We start from the raw sequence: 24,611 nt of genomic DNA, 5'->3' as shown, positions 1-24,611 counted from the left end.
ATATACATATTCAATCAGCTTTGGATTGAACCTCCTGCTGTGGAATATGCATATCTTGGAGGCAGACTACAAACTGTACAAGGATTTTAGAACAGATATTTAGACTGCACAGATATTGGCACCCCAACTGCAATGTGCTGCTGAAGGTCAATTGTAATTCTTTTATTAATGTTGTATTGGTGTCTCTAAGATTTTAAACAACATCATCAAGAAAGATGCTGTTATTTTAGGGTGGCCATAGAGCATATGCTTTGCAAGGATGAGCCTTTGGGTTCTATTCCTGTTGCCCTATCTCCCCCCACCTCACCCCCCATTCTCCAAAAACCCACACAGAATCATGGGAAGGGATGTATAATGAAAATAATACTTCTGTACCTAGTTCAGAGTGTCCCTTATGGCTTATAGCTTGGGGATATTGTTAAATAATTTTCAACAGTCTGGAAAAGTTATGTGCTTGTCCCTTCCATATTAGTTCTTTGATGTAGACTTATGAACTGAGGAATTGAAAAGAAATGAAGACTGTTGAAGTCTTAATCTTTGGGGATTAGGAGAGAAGAGGATGCCAAAGAAAACTGATCATAGGGTAAGGTTTCTATTGTGGACATTTGGAAATAGATCAAGAAAGAGAAACAAAAAGGAGGAGGTAGAAAAGAAGGATAGAAGGATTAAGAATAGATGAAGTTCTAAAGCCAAAAGTTGACTCCAAAAACTATAATAGGAGCAGTTGTCTTGAACTGGTGAGAGAATAAGAGGGTGGCAAAAGGGAATTTCCAGTGTCACTGAAAACATGAACACCGACCTTAGTCGTGGATATTTCATCACCCTCTCACACAAAGCAAAAACTCTAGCATCCAACAAATAACTGTTGAACAAACCCTCAGGAAAAGAAATTCAGAGTGCATAAATTCCTTTATTGAAAATATTGGGATAGCACTGCATTACATACTTAGTATCCATAAATGAAGGATATCCACACATTTCTGATTGGACAATACTATTTTAAATAGAGAACACAACATTTGGGTATGCTCTCACAAGTATAATATTATGAGCTAAACTAGGTAAGAGTGAGCTATATGCAAATGGTCTTTGTCTTTGTTAATAGCATATGGTTGCAAATGGTACAAATAGTAAACATGACCATAATGAGACATTCCTTATATCTCACACTAACACATTATTTAACAAGCAGATTTTAAGGTGAAACCACCAAATGTTAATAGCTGATATAGGAGAACTTGGGTGAAACCACACCCAGGCTATTCACAATTTTATAGCATTAAAATTTGCAGGGAATGTAAATGTAATAAAATAATTACTGATCTGACAGGAAGCCACATGGAAATTGGTTTGTTCACTTTTTAAAATAGTCTAAAATAAGAGAATAAGCTAAAGAAAATATTCTGCCAGCTTAATACTATCACTATAAGAAACATTTTTAATACAGGTATATAAATATTATTTGTTATTAATCTTTTCCTAATAAAGATCACTGAAGATGTAACTTATGACAGACCACTTCTCAGCTTTGGCAATTACTGGACATTTTTTCCATTAGCAGTCTTTGGCTTTCAAAAAAGTCTAGTAATCAGTAACACTGGTGAGATTTGAAAGGAGATTTAATTACTATTAAGAGTTTATTTATGTGAAAATGAATCAATATTAAAGAACAGGTTTTCTTATTTCCATAGTGAAATTAATGCTTTTATTTGCATTACTTTTTTTATATCAAACAGAAGAGTATAGAAAACAAAATAAATGGCTAATTTGATTTTAAAAAATAATATATAAAATACCAGAAATAGGGCTGAAGCAATAGTACCATGGGTAGGGAGCTTGCCTTGCAAATTGGTCAACGTGGGTTCTATCCCTGACATACACATGCTCCCCCAAGCCTCACCAGAGTAACCCCTAAGCACAGAGTTGGGAGTAAACCCTGAGCACAGGTAGGTGTGCCCCCCCAAAAAAAAAAACCCCAATAAAATAAAATAAAATATGCAGGAGTGAAAACACTCAGTTCCTTTTAAAACAGGTTATTCTGTTCATGTAACAACTTCGGGATGTTAAGGATAAAACACCATGAAAATTAAAATACCTTTAATAACATGATTTAAAATGAAATGAAATACTTTCTTAAAGCAGGGTTTGCTCTATGAATATGTTGATAAAAGTATTTATTTCTGTAAATACCAAATTATAATGGACAGAAATTTCTTATTCTTCTTTAAATAATTAAGTTCAAAGTAGGTGAAAATGTACCTTTTAAAAACTAACTTGAAAACTGGCCTACAAGTCAAATCAGTGACCATTATGACATAAGTATTTAAAAATTCAAATATATATATACTGTTTAAGACCTATCACCCTAAACAATCAGGGCAAAAGAAAAAGTCGATAAAAAACTATATAAATCAAATGAATTTGTTTCCAAAACATAGCACAATATGTATACATTTATTCCAAGATTTGACACATGAAAAGAAAAAAAACTATGAACACATTCAGACTAGAAATAATAAATAGTTTTTTTAAAAAAAATCATATATTCCCTTGAAGCATTGTGCACCTTCAATTTTTCTAAACAAGACTAATCTTTTCCATGGCAAACAACAGAACAATAGTATGCTGTACATTTTGGTAATGAAAATTATGTTGATAAATACACAAGGCATGTATATATTTCCACAGTATCTTTTTTTTTTCACAGTTACCAAAAATAAAAATGGCATTCAACTCATACATCTACAAATACTCTTGATTCCTCACTGGATGGATTGAAGAAGTGGAAGCATATAGTCTTTTAACAATCTGGACTTCGAATGTCTTCCTTCAGTGCCTGCCCCCCACATTTATTTACCCTTTGGATTCTCTCTGCAATTCGGTCATGCTCTGAGATAGGAGGGCAGGAAGAAAGCTTTGTGGTGGGATGAGGCAGCTGGGCTGGGACATCATCTTTCAGCCAGCTTTCGGAGAGCCGGTCTAATCGAACCCTCTTCTTGTTATAGTTAAGGCCGTCTGATTTTCACTCAAATGTCCAAACCTCAAGGTCCTGAACTATGAAGTCTTCCTTTTTGGAAAGAATGTCATTATTGAAAGTGCTGCAAGAATTGCTTCGTCCATGGTATAAGTCGGCATCTAGCCATAAGCCAAAGCGTCCCCTGAAAAGGTTAAATAAACCAAAAAGGGGAAAACATTTCAGTCTCATACAGCCTGCTTTTCTGACCTCCCCAGCCCCATCCTTTGTCCTTTATGCGACAGACAAACCCTTGGTAAAACAAAGGGTTCCTTCCCTTTAATTTATTTACCTTCCGAAAAGGTAAGTGGTCATAGTTCTTCATTTAGACATATAAATAAATAATCTTATCTTTTGATGCTCAGTGTCATGTGTTAGGTCATTGTCCTAGTTAATCTCACCACATGGACAGTGAAAATCACCCGACACCAAGGTTCTGGTTACCCGATTCAAAAGAGACCCACTCAAGTCAGGTGATAAATAACAACAACAAACATCTTACCCTCCACCACCAAGTTCTAAAGAAGTTATGTCTCCATTGATAAAGTAGGAGTTTTCTCCACTCCACTTAAAGACCTGTGGGTAGAAACGAGACAGAGAACCCGAATTTCAATCTCTAGAATTAGCCACTGGGAGAATTAGGATAGTAGGTCTGTGTGGAGGGAAATCCACTCCTGACTCCAGACCTTTCCCTCACCAGGCTGAGGTCCTAGAATGTTTGTCAAGTGGGAAGGTTCTTCTCAGGCACACGGTGGTGCTGATAACACAATCTCTCCCCTCATTCTATACCAGCTTTACTCAACAAGGGTCGTGTGACCCTTGGGCCTCAAGGATATTCCAAGAGGATGAGGGTGAAAATCGTGCAAACCAGGTTCATGGCATGAGACCAGGGGACCTGCCAGTAGGGGAGGGGAAGCCACAGAAAAGAAACAAGGACAGAAGGGGGCAAAGTGGGAAAACAAAGGTTGTAAAACACTGTCCTAGGTCATGCAATGACAGCTCCCAAGAGCCAGGGGAGGGACTCACAGCTGCTTAGGTGCTGCCATCAGGCAGTGCTGACCCACCCAGAGGAAAGAGATCAGCTGCAGCTCCATCAGCGTCTGCACACTCCATCACCTCTGACACCAGGATATTGGGAAATTAGATATTTCTCCCATACTCTTACCTTGAAATTGGGGCTAAACGTGTAGAGAAAAGTTTCTCCTGTTCCATAATAGTGGTCACTGAACTTGAAAGGATGAGTTGCATATGCCCCAAAAATCTGTCAAAAGAAACCAGAAATATTATCTATTTTTGAATCTAAACCTCTCCCCTTAAAGGTGTTCTGAAATATTTTACTACAATCCTGTTCTGGGAGCACATTATATACCTCTCTTTGGCAAAGTAAATTAGAACTCAAATTAAAAAAACAAAACACTGGGCCTAGAGCAATAGCACAGAGGGTAGGGCATTTGCCTTGCATGCCACCAACCCAGGTTCGATTTCCAGCATCCCATATGGTCCCCTGAGCACTGCCAGGGGTAATTCCTGAGTGAAGAGCCAGGAGTAAACCCCTGTGCATGGCCGAGTGTGATCCAAAAAAAGCAAAAAACAAAAGAAAACAAAAGAAACACTAATAAACATAAATTAAATGCAGCAGGTCTAACTGGACTCCAAGTGGGTTAGGTAATTTTTTTATCAAAGATGAAGAGAGTTTCAGTTCTGCTTTATTTATTTATTTTTTTGCTTTTTGGGTCTCACCTGGTTATGCACAGGGGTTACTCCTGGCTCATGCACTCAGGAATCACTCCTGGCGGTGCTCAGGGGACCATATGGGATGCTGGGATTTGAACCCAGGTCGACCGCGTGCAAGGCAAATGCCCTACCCGCTGTGCTATCCCTCCAGCCCTTCTGCTTTAAATTTTTATAGGAGCTAAACCCCATTATGTTTAGTGGGCCAGCTGGTGCATGGGACTAAACTAATGCCTTATGCACACCAGAAATATGCTCTACAACTTGAGATGAAACATTCTTGGGATGTTTCAATTTTATATGACTTTCAGAGTCCACCGTGGAGACATTTCCTTAGTGATAGGAACAGCATATTTTAGAATATTAATCAACATGTGTATCATAAATAACAAGACGTAACTTGCACACAAAAATGAGTTCCTTGAAGAACAAAGTTATGTTTCTTATGTCTTTTATAAGTGGAATCATGGCTAGACACCCAGAGAAAATGTTGTTTTCCCTTTAAATGAGTTCTCCATAGGTTTATATAGAATCCTATCTTTTATATGACTGATTTATCTGACTTTAACATGACTAGTATAGCTTACTGCAAAATGGCTTTCAAGAAAAAAAGAAATATGGCTTTTAAAATATCCTAGGTATTGTAAAATAGAATACAATGAGTTTCATATGCAATTTAGATGTATTTAAATCAATTCTTGCATTTTTCTTGAAGAAGAACCAACTTACTAAGGAATAACATTTTCAGAATATGCCTTTCTACTGCCTCAGTTTCCTAATCCTTCTGCTTAGAGTTGGTTCTGTACCTGCAGAAGTGAGAATTGGCCAAGAGTGAGTATAAATATTTTGAAAATGTCCCTAGGTATTGTGCTATAACTTCTATTCTGTTTTATTGAACACTAGTCTTAATGGCGATTATCTTTAAAATATCAAATACTTTTTTCTAAATTATTTTAGCTGCATTGTAGTAACTATGCACTTTGAAATACTGAACATCAGGAATAGGAGAAATCTGGAAACCCCAACCAAGGTATTTCATATTTCTTGCACCTTAGCCTAGAGCTGTTAAGATCAAATGAAAACATGACAGTACTAAAAACATTTTTGTCAAATGACATGTTCCTTTCTAAGTTCAGTAAAAGAAATAATACAACACTGAGATAAGCATCTGTTTTTAAAATGCGCTAAATTTTGAGGAAGTCAATGGCTCTAGGTGGATGAAAACAGATCCGGTCTGATCAATGAGTAAAAAAAAATCATCGTTATTTTTTTACCCTCTGCAGAACTTTAAATAATTACAGCAACAGGGGCTGGAGCAATAGCACAGCGGGTAGGGCATTTGCCTTGCATGCGGCTGACCTGGGTTGATTCCCAGCATCCCATATGGTCCCCTGAGCACCGCCAGGAGTAATTCCTGAGTGCGTGAGTCAGGAATAACACCTGTGTATCACCGGGTATGACCCCAAAAGAAACAAACAAAACAAACAAAAGAAATTACAGCAACGATAGTCACGTGGAGGGGAAGCCTGCGTAGCAGGGTCTTTTTGGTGGTGGGACGTAACTAGAACTTTGGTGGTGGCTGTGGAGATTCCTATACATACTGTACAGTGTTGAGCTCTAACCCTGAAATTGTACACTAATGATAAATCAGCGAGGGGGAAAAAAAGAGGAGCTGGAGAGAGAGTACAGTGGGTAAGGCTTGGGTTCAATCCCAGGCACCTCATACGGTTCCCTGATCCTGAGTGCAGTGTCAGGAATAAGCCTGAGAATCACCACATGTGCCCTGAACACTGCTAGATATAGACTCAAAACCAAAATTAAAAATTTTTAAAATAAAAAGGTTGGGAGGGGAGATGACTCTAATCCCTCCCCCATCCCGACCAAAATGGGCATTAAGTACGAAGTTATATATTTCGATGCACTAATTCTCTATCAAAAAATTAAAGATCTTTCAATAGGAGAACAAAAACAAAATGAAAAAATGTAAAGATGAGGTATTTGGTAACACCAAAAGATACAGCTTATTTTAAAATCTCTAGTACTGTGTTTGGGTATAAACATTTCCATTTTCTTTTTTTCTATTTATTCAGAAATTAATTGTATAAAATAACATGCATATAATGGTATTGTTGGGTGTATGCCATAAAAAGAATATATTCAGCATACCAAAACAAATGAACCCATGAGAAAAAAAGAGACAACCAGAAAAAGTAAAAGAAAAAGGTCAATATGACAAAACCTATAAATGCAAATTTCTTTTTCTTTCTTCTCTTTGCTTCTTTAGCAAAGAAAAAATTATATAAAGTAGAAATCATACTTTTTGGTGCCCGCTCGAGCAAATCAATGGACAATGGGATGACAGTGCAACAATATAAATTATAGATACAGCACATAAAGTAGAATTACATAATAGAATAATATAGAGGTAATTTTCTATATATCACTGGAATTGTTAGTGAAAGTCAGACTGATGAATTGCCTAATGATTGTACCTTTCTATACTGGCTTATAGTATTTATTACTCTATGACCTGACGTGGGGCTGGAGTGATAGCACAGCAGTAGGGCGTTCGCCTTTCACGTGGCCGACCTGTATTCGATTCCTCCGCCCCTCTGGGAGAGCCCGGTAAGCTACCGAGAGTTTCGCACCCGCACGGCAGAGCCTGGCAAGCTACCTGTGGCGTATTGGATATGCCAAAAACAGTAACAAATAAGTCTCACAATGAGAGATGTTACTGTTGCCTGCTCGAACAAATCGATAAAAAAAACCAGGATGACAGTGACAGTGATCTGACATGATTAAATTTAGTGCTCTTTTCCAGGGTGGTTTCTTTGGCTATTCTATGAAGTTTATTTTCTCCTGACTCGAAAATAGCCTCCTTCTGGGGCCAGAGAGATGATGATAGTACAGTGGATAAAAGGCACTTCCCTGGAGGATAGCCAACACAGGTTCAACCCTCAGTGACCAATAAGACCTTCTGAGTCCCTCCAGCATTGATCCCTGAGCACAGAGCCAGGAGTAAGCCCTGAGTATGGCTAGCCAGGTGTGGTTCACTTCCTCCCCTATCCTCAATAGCTCTCCTTAGCCAACTCCCTTTGTTTTGTTTTTTTTTTCTTTTTGGGTAACCCCAGTGATGCTCAGGGGTTACTTCTGGCTGTGAGCTCAGGAATTACTCCTGGCGGTGCTTGGGGGACCATATGGGATGCCAGGAATTGAACTCGGGTTGACCGCATGCAAGGCAAATGCCCTACCAGCTGTGCTATCACTCTGGCCCACCATCTGCCTTGTTTTCTCTGATAAACTGGAAGGTTTATGTTTAGTTTAGTTCCATTCATGGAGTTTTCACCCTCCTCTTTATTCTCACCACCGCAATTTTCATTGTCCCTAGAGGGCCCCTTTGGCTTCAATTTTCCAGTATTTTCCTGGAATCATATGGTCAGAGCTCTTACTGATGGCCTGTTTCTTCCCATGTAGCTAGGAGTTGGGTCTTTTGTGTTTAAAAGTGGCTATTTTAGCTCATGAACAATTGTGTTTTATAAACAAGGTGTTGGAAAGGGGTACTAGGCACTGGGGTCTTGGATCCCTTAGGAATGTCTGGCCCATAAGCTGGGTCAAGGGCATCAGAGACTGGTATTCACAGCCTGCCATGCCCAGGTCAGCATCTGCCCACTGAGCAGGAGCTGGGTAGAGAAACAGGCTCTTGCCTCCTGCCACATGCAGGTATGCACATATACACACTCTGTCACACCATTACTTGGACACGCCAACCTCAGAAACACAGATCCTGGCAGAGGATAAAGTGCCCCAAAAGGTTGCATCACAGCATTTCCTGGGGAGCCAGGGGAGAGGGAGCCCCATCTTCTAGTCCTCACCTGCCCAGGAACTTCATCCAGCCAAACTGGAGGCTGGGAAGGGGGGAGGAGGTTGAGCCTCAGTAATAAACACTGCTAAGATTTATGAGCTTTTCTTTGAATAAATATTTCTTCACTCGCTGCATGCCCTTAGGACAATTTCCAGGGATGTTAAGGGATTGTTTCTATAATAATATCTACTGGCAACGGTGCTTTCACTGAGGATTGATATTGAAGAGTTCCTCCCTTCTGACATTCTGCATGTATAATAATTCTTATTAGAATTTTATAGAATTCCCTTTCAGATAAATCTGCAGGCACTGTTCTATCATGCTCTGAATGGGGCAAAACCACATTCTTTCCTTGGGGGTGACTGGGCAGGGAATGCAGAGTTACTGTCCAGGTTCCTTCCAGGTGCCTCCAGGCTACCAGATTCAGGGATTCAGGAAGATTCCACCCCAGACAATGAAGCAGCCTTCCAATGAGGGCCTCCTTTACAAATCTGCTAAGAGGAAGCTGGGGAAAACCATGCTTCCTGAATAGGTTCGACATCTTCACCAAGTTTGGTATCTTGTAAGTAGTAGAACTAATTGATACTTATGGTGAGGGTTTGTGTGTGAAGTCTATACCATCAAGCCATACCCTCTAAAAGAGACCTTGTTGCTTCTCAAACATTGCACTATTTTCCAAGCTTTTTAGTTTAAGACATTTTAATTATTTTGGACTGGAGTAATAGCACAGCGGGTCGGGCGTCTGCCTTGCATGCGACTGACCCGGGTTCAGTTCCTCCATCCCTCTCAAAGAGCCTGGCAAGCTACTGAGAGTATCCCGCCTGCATGGCAGAGCCTGGCAAGCTACCCCTGGCGTATCCGATATGCCCAAAACAGTAACAACAAGTCTCACAATGTAGATGTTACTGGTGCCCGCTTGAGCAAATAGATGAACAATGGGGACGACAGTGCTACAGTGCTAATTTTTGATCTATCACTACTCATTCAGTGTGCATCATTAGATAAAATGCCAAGAATCAGAACATAATTATAGCAACAAAGAAGATCTTCTCCCTCCCAATCTTATAATTTTACTCCATTAAAGTGCTAGAAAATATCATGGTTGAAAGTCATTGCCTTCAACATCCTCTTTTTCTCCGCTAATTTTTCCCCAAGGCAAATTATGACAGAGAAGACCTAGTTCCCTTAAAAATGATCCTAATTATTTTTCACAGAAAGATCCTCAATGCTAAAAGTCTCACATTCAGCAAGCATTTGTTACACATAAGCTAATGGGTGAATAAGCAGATGCTTAATGAATATCAGCATCAACAACATAAAGATGTAAACAATTCTGATACTACCTATCTGGAAGGATAGCACAGCGGGTAGGGCATTTGCCATGCACGCAGCCGACCCAGGTTTGATTCCTCCATCCCTCTCGGAGAGCTTGGCAAGCTACCGAGAATATCTCACCTGCACGGCAGAGCCTGGCAAGCTACCCGTGGTGTATTCGATATGCCAAAAACAGTAACAAGTCTCACAATGGAGACGTTACTGGTGCCTGCTCACGCAAATAGATGAACAACGGGATGACAGTGACAGTGATACAGTGATACTACCTATGAAATGAATTAAAACTGAAACAAATTAAGAAACAGACTTGATCAATGCATGTGTGCGTGTGCAAGCCCGACTGCCTAAATAAAAGTGTTAGGGAAAAGATGGACAGATTCCATTTGCACACAAAGCTGTGGAAAGGAGTACCAGAGGGTGAGCCCTGGATTTCGCCAGCACCTCCAAGACTACAGCGCAATATAGACATCTCAACAAGCAATGAAATCGAGCACTACCTCTTGTCCCGTAATAGTGGGGCCTTCGAGCTACAGCAACCACTGCTGTGACTGGTCCCTATCAGCAACCACGCAGGCGTTTATGGAAACGAAAGAGTTAACTGGCAAAAAATTAAATAAGAACTCTATAAGGCACAGGAATGTCTTTTTGCAACTCTCTTCAAATGCAGAGTGGACTTTACCCAAACATCTGCAGCCTGGACTATGGTGAGCAGGAAAGAAAAGTCCTAAGAATGTGACTGTATTTGGAGAAATACTTCATTTATTTTTATTTTCCTGAGATTCTTTCTGAAGTAAAGATTTTTCTGCAGGGGCAATTTAGCATACCAATTGGTATGTACCTCAAAATACTTCAGCACAGAAAAAGCGCACAAAGAAAAGACGGATGACATATGTTGCCTGCTCACCATAGAATCTGGGGTAGGGTAGTTCACTGCATCGGTCATTACTGTTGTGTAGTTTCAAAATCTCATTTAAGCATGTTTTCTCTGACCAAACAATCTTTACCTGATTATCCATGTCTTTGATGACCAATAGGACGGGACTGTCTAGGGACGCTGATTTTCGATAGAGGGTTTTCAAGCTGGTCCCGTGTTCTAATGTGCTGTATGCGAGTCTCCATGGATACCCTTGAACCCTTGCTGGAAGGCGCCGGGCCAGCTACAAATACAAAAAGGAGCATATGAATATACAGTACACCCACAAGCACTTTCAAACTTTTTTTTTTTTCTTTTTGGGTCACACCCGGCGATGCACAGGGATTACTCCTGGCTCTGCACTCAGGAACCACCACTGGTGGTGCTCAGGGGACCATATGGGATGCTGGGAATTGAACCTGGGTCGGCCGCATGCAAGGCAAACGCCCTACCCGCTGTGCTATCGCTCCAGCCCCAGCACTTTCAAACTTGTAGTAAAAATCAATTGTGTCCCTCACTCAAGTTCAAAAATCACACTTATACATATTGTTTCTCTTAACTCTGGCAAGAGTTGCTCTGCCAGAAGAAGGGAAATGTCACCCATTGCCAGAGTTTACCAAAAGTCAGTGTTTGACAGGGATGCAGCCCAGACTATGCTTTCCTGCTCAAGGCCACACTGCCAGTCACCTTGCCACTATACATCTGAAGACACAGCTCCTAGCTGTTTGCTAAGGAGGTATGAATTAGACATGAGAAGTCCTTTTATTTATTTATTTATTTTGCTTTTTGGGTCACACCCGGCAACGCACAGGGGTTACTCCTGGTTCATGCACTCAGGAATTACTCATGGTGGTGCTCGGGGGAACATATGGGATGCTGGGAATTGAACCCGGGTCAGCCGCGTGCAAGGTTAAATGTCCTACCCACTGTGCTATTGCTAGAGCCCCATGAGCAGTCCTTTAAAACAGTTCAACATGGTTACATTAAAAAGGTGTGTTTATGTTTTAAGAAGTTTAAAAAGAACATTAAATATGTTTTTCCACTGTTCTTTCTAAACCTCATGGTTCAGAACTGCGGATAATAACTACAGCCTCCAGCAAAGGCCCTTATTTACTTATCTTTTGGGGTCACATCTGGCAATGCTTAGGGGTTACTCCTGGCTCTGCACTCAGGAATGACTCCTGGCAGTGCTCAGGGGACCATGTGGGATACCCAGGATTGAACCCAGGTTGGCTGTGTGCAAGGCAAACGCCCTCTCTACTCTGCTATCACTCCCTCCGGCCCCCTTTCCCAGACTTTTAACCATTTATCAATTGAGAGATGAACTTGAAGAAATTCCGTTTTCTGAAATCCAAGGCAAATCAGAAGCCCAGTTTTTCAATGACTGAAGTTCACATAGGCCACTCAAGCACACCACAGTAATTCATACAGCTGAAGTTAGATTTTCAGCAAACATCAAATCCACAAAAGAGCTACAAAAAGGATATTCTTCCTAGTGAGACACAGCTTTCATAAAGTAGATATAACATTTTTCATAAAAAAGTAGACATAATTTTTCTTCATATACTACTTAATTTTCATAAAGAAAGTAAAGTACTGCAACTTTTTTGTTCGTGAGCTTGGTTAATCAGAATCATCAGAACTCTACCAAGGTCCCCTGGCTGGGGTTGGGAGGGGATGGGGGGAAGGGTCCTTTCAAACTCTGTCAGGACTGTGGTATGGCACTTTAAAACATTTTTTGAAGAGGAGCCAGGGAGCTTGTACAAGAGTTAGGGGTACAAGAGTTAGGGCTCATGCCTTGCAGCACGTCAGACCTAGGTTTTATGTCCCATTCCATGTGGCTCCTGAGCACTGCCAGGAGGGCTCAGACGGTGCCAGCTGCACAGGGCTCAAATAGCACTAAGCGCCGCTGTGTCTCCAGGCTCTAGCACTAAATTACCACCAGCCCTGATGGCCAAGTGTCACCAGAAGTGTCCTCAGGCTCTTCCCTCCCTCTCATTTCTTTTCTTTTCTTTTCTTTTCTTTTCTTTTCTTTTCTTTTCTTTTCTTTTTTTGGAAGCTCAGAAGTGGCTTTCTATTCAGGTTTGGAAGATGGATGCGGCATGCCCACAAAGCGGTGACTCCAAGAACCTTTGGAAAGGCCTTGGGCAAGCTGCTGGGTGTGCCTTCCAGCCTGACTCGGCTTTTACCCTGCGGGAGAAGAGCAGATGCGGCCAGGGATGCCGAGTGCTTTTCGGTCCTGGGACCCTGCCCCTGGTGGCCAGCATGCCCACCTGCTCGATGTGCATGTTCTCCAGGAGCGCGCTGTGCGGCTGCAGGACCGGCAGCCCCGCGTCATCCTCGTCTTCGTAGTAGCTGCACGTGCTCTTCCTGCGCTTCGCCTCCTCAACGGTAATGATCTGACGGCGAGACAAACCCAAAACGGATGCATTTGTGTTTGTTTGGCCTGTTAAAAAATGACCTCGCCAACTCAGAGAAGGGATCACCAACTACATTGTAGTCGAAGGCCATGTGGGGGAAGGGAGTTGCGGGCTGAATGAGGGCTAGAGACTGAGCACAGCGGCCACTCAACACCTTTATTGCAAACCACAACAGCTAATTAGAGAGAGAAAACAGAAGGGAATGCCTTGCCACAGTGGCAGGGTGGGGTGGGGGGGAGATGGGATTGGGGAGGGTGGGAGGGACACTGGGTTTACGGGTGGTGGAGAATGGGCACTGGTGAAGGGATGGGTTCCCAAACTTTGTATGAGGGAAGTATAAGCACAAAAGTGTATAAATCTGTAACTGTACCCTCACGGTGATTCTCTAATTAAAAATAAATAAATTTAAAAAATAAAAAAAATAATAAAAAAAAATAAAAAAAATATGTTTATCAAAAAAAAAAATGACCTCGCCACAGAGGCGGGGCGGGGGGTGGGGGTGGGGGTGGGGGTGGTGGGAGGGATACTGGGATCATGGGTGGTGGAGAATGGGCACTGGTGGAGGGACGGGTACTCGATCACTGTATGACTGAAACACAAGCACGGAAGTTTGTAAATCTGTAACTGTACCCCACGGTGATTCACTAAATTAAAAAAAAAAAGATCTGGGCTACATGCTTACCTTACTAGGTGAACCTGCAGTTCACATATAATCTTAACTCGTAAACTGAATTGGGACCCTGGCATAAATGGCTACAATTTCCAACTTCCCAATGCCAGCAGTTCTTTCACTCTCTTGCCAGTTGCTCAGTTACTGAGAATTAGGCACAGCTAGCCAACAACTGATACTCTTAAAATAGCTCAAATTCATCTCCATCAGCCTAGGTCTAAAATGGAATTATTAAGGAACTAATGACACTGCACGTTTCCTATACACAGGGAAGTTGAATGGGGTAGTTTTTCAATCAAGTCAGCCCACAGTTTCTCTCATGGTTGTGCACACAGCAACAATCTGTGATAGAAATAACCTATGGTACTAGCTGCCAGGAGCAAGACTACAAAGAGACACAAAACTTTAAAGTCCAACATGGTTAGGATTTTTGTATCCAGCTCAGGGACCATCAATATAGGCTTTCTCAAAGTAGAGAAACATAGTGTTCACATAACATACTTATTATTTCCTTGTAACCATGCTTATAAATTATCAAAGCCAGTATCACCTAAAAATCTTTTTTTTTTTGCCCCTCTGAATATACCAGAATTCCTAGAAATCAGGACTCATGATTTTTGCATTATAAGCATTTAAGTTACATATTAGTAAAAATTGCAGGTGACACACAGATTTCAAAATTCACAGTAAACTGTCACAAAGTAACTCTCTTCAGCGGAGGCAGGTATATGTGACAAGGGAATTAGCTTGAAAATTTTAGAATCTTTTCAAGTTTACTTGAAGGAAAAAAAAAACAGCCCAAGAATCACAAACCCAGCATTTTTCAGATATTGGATAAAGTACATGATTTTAGCAAACTCCACGTTTCACACAGGTAAATGAGGAATGCAAGTGATCACCCGGGAATTCCTGACTTCCAAAGGAAGGCGCAAACCATACTGTATCCACCTGTGAGGAATCAATTACCTGCCCTATTCGAAAACGTCAGCACAGTCCTTTCTAATGAAGAAAGCATTTGGAAACTACAGAGTGGCAGATCTCGGAGGATTCACTGGCGTGCTATTAGCCTCCGGGATGCCAACATACCTTCACAAAGGGCTCTTGGTCTGGTCTGGCACAATAGAGAATCTGAATGTCCAGGGGCAATCTCCGGAATCTCATGGTGAGCGGGAGCAAGTGCCTGCCCGGAGGAGGCTCTTCTCTCTCCCTAAATGCCTCCACACCACAGTTACTTGTGGCCATGCTGAGTTACAACCGTCTCTGCAGTGTCTAGTTTCCTGCATGATTGAGTTTCTGTTTCTCGCAGGAGAGTGTTCCACATTTCTACAGGAACACACCCAAATTAGGATCGAGAGCAAACACACACTTCCTGTCGGGCAGAGCTGGAAGGCTGTAAAATGACACTTTCACCTCTGAGAGGGTGATTTCCCAACAGGATAACAAAACCCCTTTGTTCGGTGGGTTTTTTTTTTTTCTTCTTTCTTCTTCTTTTTTTTCTTAATTGTCTTTTGGTGAACCTGGCTTTTCTAGCCCTGTCATTCCGGAGTTGTTTTTTAAAGTACATCTTCTAAAGCTTAGCCTCCATTTTAAACTTTATCTGTGTTTCCTGTCACTGGTTTAATCTTATAGGAAGGATGAAACAAATTCTTCATTGGATGGATGACCATTATGTGTACAGTGATAATATTTCACTTCAAATATTTACCACGTCATGTTTATTGGATATAAGGAACTTAAAAAAAAAACAACTAATGGACGAAAAGCTGATTTATATGATGCTGAGAACAATGTTACTTAGATTTTAATTTTAAAACAGCTAGCAATGTGATATTTTTACCTTACAGAATCTTAATATTATTAAGAAGCATAATGAGTCCTTCTCTACTATCTAGGCTAAATGTCAAGGAGGTTAGAAAGAATTGTAGGGGCTGGAGATATAGTAAGGCACTTGTCTTGCAGGCAGCCGACTCCTTTTCTATCCTTAGCATCTGCAAATGGGGCCACTGGGGGGGCACTCCTGAGGACAGGGAGAGAAGGGAGAGAAGGAGAGAGGGAGGGAGAGAGAGAGGAAGAGAGGGAGGGAGTGCGAGAGAGAGAGAGAGAGAGAGAGAGAGAGAGAGAGAGAAAGAGAGAGAAAGCATGAGCTAGAGAGCAAGAGAGAGAGAGGGAGGGAGGGAGAGAGAGAGAGGGAAAGAGAGGGAGAGGAAGGGAGAGAGGGAGGGAGTGCGAGAGTGCGAGAGTGCGAGAGAGAGAGAGAGAGAGAGAGAGAGAGAGAGTGAGAGAGAGAAAGCATGAGCTAGAGAGCAAGAGAGAGAGAGGGAGGGAGGGAGAGAGAGAGAGGGAAAGAGAGGGAGAGGAAGGGAGAGAGGGAGGGAGTGCGAGAGTGCGAGAGTGCGAGAGAGAGAGAGAGAGAGAGAGAGAGAGTGAGAGAGAGAAAGCATGAGCTAGAGAGCAAGAGAGAGAGAGGGAGGGAGGGAGAGAGAGAGGGAAAGAGAGGGAGAGGAAGGGAGAGAGGGAGGGAGTGCGAGAGTGCGAGAGTGCGAGAGAGAGAGAGAGAGAGAGAGAGAGAGAGAGAGTGAGAGAGAGAAAGCATGAGCTAGAGAGCAAGAGAGAGAGAGAGAGAGAAATCACCTTTAATAAATCTTAAGTGATCTTTGTAGATCCAAAATGGCTTATAAGGGAACTTGGGAAAATGGCCTTGGGAATTGCTTAAGAGTTCAGGGTATTAATCTAGGTCACCCTGGACATCAGTTATATAGAAGACTGACCGATCCTTAGAGACCAGTCCCAGCAGACAGAACTTCCTCTCAAAAGGAAAGCCTACGCAGAATCATCTGAATGTGTTCCAGAAAGACAAATGTTCTTCATGATGTTCTTCATTTGTCTTTCTGGAATTCTGGGGCAGCTCTTTACTAAGGCCTATGTGTGTGATGCTGTGTGATGCGGCTTAGCTCAAAACTTCTTCAGCCACCATCCTTAGGGTGAGCAGATGAGAAGACAGCTCACCATAAATACATTCCATTCCGTGTGAAACAAGTGGTAAGAGGAGCATCTCAAGGGGGGGGGGGGTGGCACCTCCTAGAATTCTGAGCACGCTTATTCTCAAAGGAAACAGGCTCTAGCCTGAGAGCAGAGGGTGGGCCATGGGAGATATCCAGATGCACAGCACAGCAGGAACGCGGAACTGCGGTCTGGCTCACCCTACTGTAAGAACAGAGAACAAAGCAAGTTGAGGCAAAGGAGGCTGGGAAAAGAGCAGGAGAAGAGGAAGAATCGTGGTGCCAAGTGCGGAGGGGGCACGGACAGGGTGGGGCATCAGGGCCCTTGGGGGAGAAAGGTGTGTGTTCACTGGTGAGAGATGTGGTGCTGCAATTATGTGCATGCATGCCAGCACTGACGGTTCAGTAAATCACAGAACCCAAATCATTTTTAAAAGTCATATACATATATAATTCTACATGTATATATATAAAATCATAATGCAAACCTGTTCCTCAAAATCATCTAGGAACTTTAAAAAATACTACAAATTCCAACATTCTTCATTCAGATCCGTTGACTTCTGTAGTGGTAACAGACTATGACTCAGTGAAGAAAGAAAAAGAAGGCCAGGTGACGATGGCCTAGGCGGTGGCAGCTATAGGCAGTGGGACACCACTGAGGGCTTTAATTCTGAGTGTTTGATAAGCTTGTGTATTCAAACAGTTAATTAGGAACTATATAAAACTTTTGAGCACGATAGAAGAATCATCAGAAATTATTAATAGTGCTAGAAGAAAATGATTGTTAAAATATTAATACATCAACTACAGCTATGTTGTGCTTAAATCAAAGTGTTGGGTCACCTACTGAGAAAAGCACTACAAGAACAAATCAGAAACAACAAAATATAAATAAAATACAAACAGCAAACTAGGAGAAATTTCAAAAATACAAGAAAAAAAATTGATAACTTTAGTCATAAAGTGTTAAAATGGTGTAATGAAACAAAAAAGATTCCTTTAAGCAAAGTGCAAAGGAACAAGTATTATGAAAAAGAGAGTACACACCGAAGAATGCTCCAGACCCCAGACTGAGCCGATAACACCAGGGTGCCCCAGATGGAGAAGGTGCAGTCTCCCCACCTTTTCCACATGGAATCCTGGTAACACTGAGCTTCTACTAACATGGTTCCGGTATGTGGGGACCAGGACTATTTCTCCAAACTGCTCGGCCACTTATGTGGCCACGCGACCTTTCCTGATATACAAAAAACATTTAGGAACGGCTCCTTCGCTCCTGAACGGCTGTTGGATATCATTGGTTTGTCCTTTCCCCCTCGCCACTAGGAGCTTAGGTTTATCAGTCACACCCCTCAAAGTGCTCCCGAGTCACTCCCATTCTTTTGTTTATCTGTAACCAATTCTACCAGTTTATCTGCTCTTCCCTTAATCAAACTCTGTTAATTGGTAAGGTCAGAACTTTCTAGGACACTGAATATTATAACATTGCCTTTCTCTCCTCTTTATGCCTTTTGAATAATTTACTTTAAAGCTATGTCTTTTTTGTATAGACACAAGAAGACAATATTATGTTTTTATAACTTAAGACTTAATTGGCCTCGATATTCCCTTCTGGGCATCTGCTTTCTCCACTTAAGCCTCAGTTGCCCTCAGTTCCTAGCACCCCAAAGTAGGGTCCCCGACGTGGGACAGGAAGGATCCAGGGCAAGCGGTGAGTTATGTGCTACCCTGGCATCGAGATGGGCCTGGCCAAAGTGCCTAATTCTTAACTATAAGTTAAGAGCTTGATCATAGACAAATGCTGTCATGATCCAATAGTAATTATGAGACTGGGACCCTGCCAGGGATAGGAAAGACTGATCTGGCCTGAGCACTGTAGTCTGAGATTGAGATGGCCCCAGGAGAGCAATTCTATAAGCTTTAATGCATCTCTTATTGTGTCCATACAAAATAATTAGTATTATGAATTCTTATATGTTTGCTGGCTGAGGAGAAGAGAAACACATTCATGGGACTCTGCCCTTGGGTGGATCCTCCTGCTGAAAGAGAATTAAGTCCTAGGAGAAGCATCCCCTGAGGGAAAAGAACCTTACCCTATTGCTGACCACACCTATGTGTATGCCCCAACCCCCTCATGCTGTGGAGATTTAACTAGGCTGTAAGAGTGGGTTGGGGGCCAGATCCACAGAGCCAGATCCACAGCGCCAGACCCACCGGGGCCAGATCCACGGGGCCAGATCCACAGATCGAGAGAGAGACCGAGAGCCGGGAGAGAGGCAGAGAGAGAGAGGATGAAGTAGGATGGGGGAGAAAGAAGCAGGAGGAGAATCAGAGGAGAATGGAGATGGACATGAAATAAACCGATCGAGCAACCAGTTTGGCCTTCTTCCTCCCTTCGCCTGCCTCGCCGCCTGCGCGCCTTTTCTTTTTATTTTTATTTTTATACAAACGGCCATGATCCCAGAGGCACACAAACCAATCTCAGAATGCAGTGGTTGCTGGCAGAAATGCTCCTGGACTGTGAACTAAGCTATGGCCCCATACAGCCCTGGGTGGGGAAGGGTTTTTGTCCCTTGGTCTTTTCCCCTTTGCGGCAGCATGGCGACCGCCACCTTTCAGAGCCAACTGGACAGAGAGGTAGGAGCTTGCAGTGATGGGACGTGTGGGAAATTTTGAGATGGGGAGGGGCAGGCAGAACCGGTCCTGCTCCCTGCCCAAATGGGACCCCAAGCGTCCACCCACAAATAGCTCATCTGCTCCTGAACAGCCATGATCCCAGAGGCACACAAACCAAGCTCGGAACACAGCAGCTGCTGGCAGAAATAACTCTGGACTTAATTACTAAAATGCTAGAATTTCAAAACTGCATGGCTGCAACAGTGGCCGTGCAACATTATATGCTCTTCATTATCAGCAATAGAAAACAAATAATCTAATGATGCCTTTTCGGCAGGTTTGATTGTTGGGGGAAAATTCCAAATAATAATAGTTTTCTGTCGAAAAATGAATGTAATCAAAGTAAAGAGAGAGTAAAGTGAAAATCATCTGCTACACAAGTGAGGAGTGGGTGGGACGGGGAAGTATACTGGGGTTCTTGGTGGTGGAACATGTGCACTGGTGAAGGGATGGGAGTTTGATCACTGTGTGACTGAGACTTAAACCTGAAAGCTTTGTAACTATTCTCACAGTGATTCAATAAAAAAATAAATAGATAGCCCTTTGGACCCTGCTGTGGAGCGAGCATGATGGAAGAGCCAGCTGAAACGGGAGACGCGCGCGCTTGCGGGAGGCCCCAGGGGGCGGGGGCGGCGACCCCCGCCCACAGCAGATAGATACTTAAACCCACCTCCCCCACGTGTGCTTCCCTTTGGACCCTGCTGTGGAGCGAGCATGATGGAAGAGCCCAAGGAAGCGCCCTTGGACTCCAAACAGCCCACTGAACTAATTCCGGCATGGGACCAGAGACCCCACGGTGCGCTGAAACAGTGGGAGCCGGGCATCCCCCAATTCTTTTAACCTCTCTCTCTCTCCACACCTCCCCCCTGAGCACAGCGCAGGATCCGCAGTTTTCCTGAGCGCAAAATGGAGACGCCGAGCCTCTCTCTAGGCTTCTCCATCTTATGAGCACCATAAAAGGGTAAAAGTTTGTAGTGATGTTATTTCTGGTTGTACTTTCCCTGGACTTTATACAGAAACCCAAAACCGCGCGGCTGCTGTCGCGGCCGCGCGACCTAATATCATCTTAGCATCAGCAATATGTAATATGTCCCTTCTTAATGGGTCAGACTTTTGTGGGAGATCCTAACAAGAATAGTAAGTCTGTTGCTGAAATATTGAAGGCAATCAAAGTGGTAGCCATCTCTCTAGACTGAACTAAGCTATATCCCCACGCCGGCTGAGAAGAAATATCCTTTCTCGGGAAGAAACGCGGCGTGGTGTCAAACATAGTGTGATGTCCATTAAGCAAACAGACCTGGTGGCGTGGGATATATGGGATATAAGGGGAAAAATTATGTACATGGAACAGTGGGACGCTGGTGGAATCTCGAGCCGGAGCCGATACCAGCGCAAGCCCTTCGGTTCCAGAAACTGCTTGCAGAAACTCTACTAGTCTATCAACTAAGCCAGAGCCCCACGCCTGCCGATGACGGGAAATAACCATCCTTTTCGGTTTTTTTTTCCCTTGTCAGGCAGCGTGGCGATTACCAAACAGGCGTGAACTCGGTGTCTCGGGGCAAGGGTGAAAAAGAAAAGTTATGTAACAAACAGCGGGACTTAATATCTCTATATTCTTAGCAGTGGAGAACTATCAAATGCCTCCTTGGCAATAGGACTGCTTTCCTTTTTTAGGGGAAACCCCAACAACGGTAGTGAGTTGTGTATTGAAACAGGAATGTAATCGAGATAAGGCATAAACGAAGTGGAACTTATCATGTACAAGGGTGGGGACTGGGGAGGTGGGAGGGGGTGGCAGGTATACTGGGGGGGTTGGTGATGGGAGATGGGCACTGGTGAAGGGAAGGGTGTTTGAGAATTGTATAACCGACATAATCCTGAGAACTATGTAACCCTCCACATGGTGATTCAATAAAATTATTTAAAAAAAAATAAAATAAAAATAAAAATGTGAATTTTTTTCTAGCTTAAAAAAATAGATAAAAATAAAACATAAGAAAAAGAGTACATAAATATGTGTGTATGTGTATATATAATGTATGTGTACATATGGATTTTATTCTCAGTAGCAATCAAGGGAAAATTTAAATTATTTGACTGATTTGCTTGCAAATTAGTAAACATTTTTAGAAAGGAATAACAGTTACGATATTTTCTGCTGGCATAATGAGAAGGGTATCCTCATATTTCAAGGTTCAGTTGGAGTTATTTTCTAAATTAGTATACTATAACAAACAATTTATTTCCAGGAAACTGGAAATTGATCTAATAAATTAGATCATCTCACCCTTATGAAAGGCTTGGAAAAATACAACTATTCCAAAGAGTGGAGAATTGTAAAATAAAGAATAACTGAGATTAAAAATGCTATGCAAAGATTAAAAATGAAACTTTAAAATAGTTAATACAATTACCAGAAGACATTAAGTGAGAAAAGCCAGATATAAAATTACATAGAACATAATTTTATTTTGCAAAAACAAAAAACAAGATTCTCCCGCATCATTCCTTTCATAGAGAAAAATATCCTAAAGCATAATGGAAAAGTCATCAAATAAATAAGAAAAAAAACCACAAACAAACAAAAAATTAGGAGTACTTTGGTATTATATTAAAATTGTCTGTACAGTATGTTTCTGTAGTTTCCAAATCTCTACAAGAAGCAGACATTAGTTTGATAGTCACCAATCAATTTTATTCAAAAAATGCTAAATTTTATATGACAATCTATAGAAATTGATTTTAATCATTACACACGATTATTAATGTATGAATTTTAGTTAATAATTGTGTATAATTATTAATGAACATCTGTTGACAGATCTGTCAGACATCTGTTCACTTCTAGGAGAACACAAGATTTCTTCTTGATAAAAATAGATCAATGCTATTGTAGTGGTTTGGCTTTAAAGTAATGTCAATAAGCAGAGTTTGCTTCTGCAGGGAGAAGCTTGCCCAGTGTTCTTCTCACTGTACCTTGGACTCTTCTATGTGCCATAAGCACATAGGTGGCCAGACCAGTTGAGTCACCTTTATCTCTAGCTATGCTTTCTTTCCATGTGTTCTGAGTGTCAACAAAAGCACTAGTTGCTTAGAACAGGCGAGCCACTTCCTTCACCCTTTCCATCCCTTCTTTTCTCCCTTTTCCACTGCAGATCTAGATGCTACCTTCAAGACATGTCCTCCTTTCTTTTGGTGAGAAGAATGGGGAAGTTCATCCAAGACCATTCTCTCTAGATCCTGAAGGTAACACTTATCTCTCTGGGGCATGTGAGTATGGCCCCTGCTCCAGTCGAGAATTTCAGGATGATATTATAAGAAATATGCAGAAGAAAATAAAGAGGGCTGTTCAGTTAAAGACATTTGGTATTTTCCATGTAATCTAAACCTCTTCGCAACCACATACTGGGGCAAAAGAGGACAATAGCCTTCGTGAGGAAACGTAGTTTTCCTGGCTACTTCTTCTGAACACGTATCTCATGTGGGCCTTTTGAACGGGAATGATTAGGTGAGGACAAAATATTCCTGGGTTCCTTGAGCAAAGTATCAGTGTATGCTCAGGACAAAGTATCAGTGTGCGTCAGGACAACTTCCAGTAGTGCCGGAAGTTCTTCTCACAAATGTGAGAAGAACAAAGGACAAACTCCCAGGGAAGGCCATAAATAATGAACAACTGGCTAGAGACACAAATGGTATAACATGTCAGGGAAGAAAGTAACCAACTTAAATATCTTCAAATAATGATCTCAGATGAGGAACTAGGGAGAAAGAGACTTGAAAATAAATACACTGCTGGGCAGTACAGTCTAGAGTTATAAATTATAGGCTGTGGGAGGTCAAGGGGAGTAACTGCTGCAAAGATTCATTGAAATGACGTAGAACTGAAAGGGTGACCGGAATCAACCTCAGAAAGCCATGCTCAAGCCTTTGGCTGGGATAGAGTGAGTAAGAATGGAGTAATAGAGCAACACACTTTGAAAGGACTAATCGAGTAAGATTCCAACCTTGAAAGAGTTCAAATATCCACCTGATGAATCTGAAACCAGGCTGGGAATGATGCTGGAGAATAAGAGTTACTCACTGGGCCAAAGAGGCGGATCAAAACCCTTGGGTTGAGTTTCTAGCAGCACATGATCCCTAAACTACCACTGGATCTACTGCCTTCAACAATGGGCCAGAAGCATAGCATGACAGGTAAGGCCCTGCAGGCGACTGACTCAGGTTCAATACCCGGCATCTTATATGGTCCCGTAATTCCCAAGCACAGAGCCATGAGTAAGTCCCTGACCTCTACCTACAGTGTATGGCCAAAACAAGAGATTTCCCTCCTTTGGTTTCTAAGCCATGACTTTAGACTCTTTCCTTCTCCTTTCCTGGAAGCTCCTTTTCATGCTATTTTGTTTTTTGTTTGGGGGCCACATTCAGTAGTGCTCAGGAGATACTGGCTCTGCACTGAAGTATTACTCTTAGCAGTGCTCAGGGGACCATATGGGATGCTGGGAACTGAATGCCAAGGGCAAGGCAAGTGCCTTATCCACTAGATTATCTCTCTAGCCCCTCCTGCTGGTATCCTGAGGGATTTTGTTCTGAACCCTACTCCCTCTTCCTCTGTAAAAGTCTCCTGAGATGACCTCATCTACACTTAGAACTTCAACCTTTATAAAAAGTATGTCATTAGTTATTTTTCTTGCAATATTATCAGTTGCCTCTCCGAGAGAGAGTCTACAGGTCCCTCAACTTTAGAACAAATCCAGCACTTCCTACCAAGCATTTTCTACAAAGTCAAAGATCTTTTCCTGCTCCACTATCTCTTAAATTCCCCCTCTAAAAACCTCAATCTCAACATTTTCCTTCCTTTCCCACATGCAGCTACTCACAATGTCCAACATATCCTACCTTCTATCTTCAAAGACTTCATCTTTTCTATGCTCACTGCCATTCCTTTAGCTAACATTCTCTCTTAACTTTGATTAGTCCAATGGAGAGCCT

General features: G+C 42.1%; 1 protein-coding gene across 5 annotated transcripts in view; it reads right to left on the bottom strand.

The window, feature by feature from the left end:
• Window positions 1-896: 896 nt before the first annotated feature.
• Window positions 897-24,611, bottom strand: part of NCOA7 (nuclear receptor coactivator 7) — a 175,377-nt gene continuing 151,662 nt past the window's right edge. For 4 of the 5 annotated variants that reach the window (XM_055134537.1, XM_055134535.1, XM_055134538.1 and 1 more), the window contains 5 exons: window positions 13,128-13,253; window positions 10,946-11,098; window positions 4,179-4,274; window positions 3,516-3,589; window positions 897-3,158 (listed from right to left, as the gene is read on the bottom strand). In XM_055134537.1, coding sequence (XP_054990512.1) covers window positions 3,023-3,158; window positions 3,516-3,589; window positions 4,179-4,274; window positions 10,946-11,098; window positions 13,128-13,253 — 585 coding nt within the window. In that variant the 3' untranslated portion in view covers window positions 897-3,022. Of the gene's footprint in view, window positions 3,159-3,515; window positions 3,590-4,178; window positions 4,275-10,945; window positions 11,099-13,127; window positions 13,254-15,030; window positions 15,225-24,611 lie in introns of those variants that run through there. The other variant, XM_055134539.1, reaches the window with a different exon arrangement.

The sequence above is a fragment of the Sorex araneus genome, chromosome 4 (assembly GCF_027595985.1).
Source record: "Sorex araneus isolate mSorAra2 chromosome 4, mSorAra2.pri, whole genome shotgun sequence".
NCBI lineage: Eukaryota > Metazoa > Chordata > Mammalia > Eulipotyphla > Soricidae > Sorex > Sorex araneus.
Note: the sequence above shows the minus strand (reverse complement) of the source record. Positions and strands in the feature narration are given on the sequence as shown.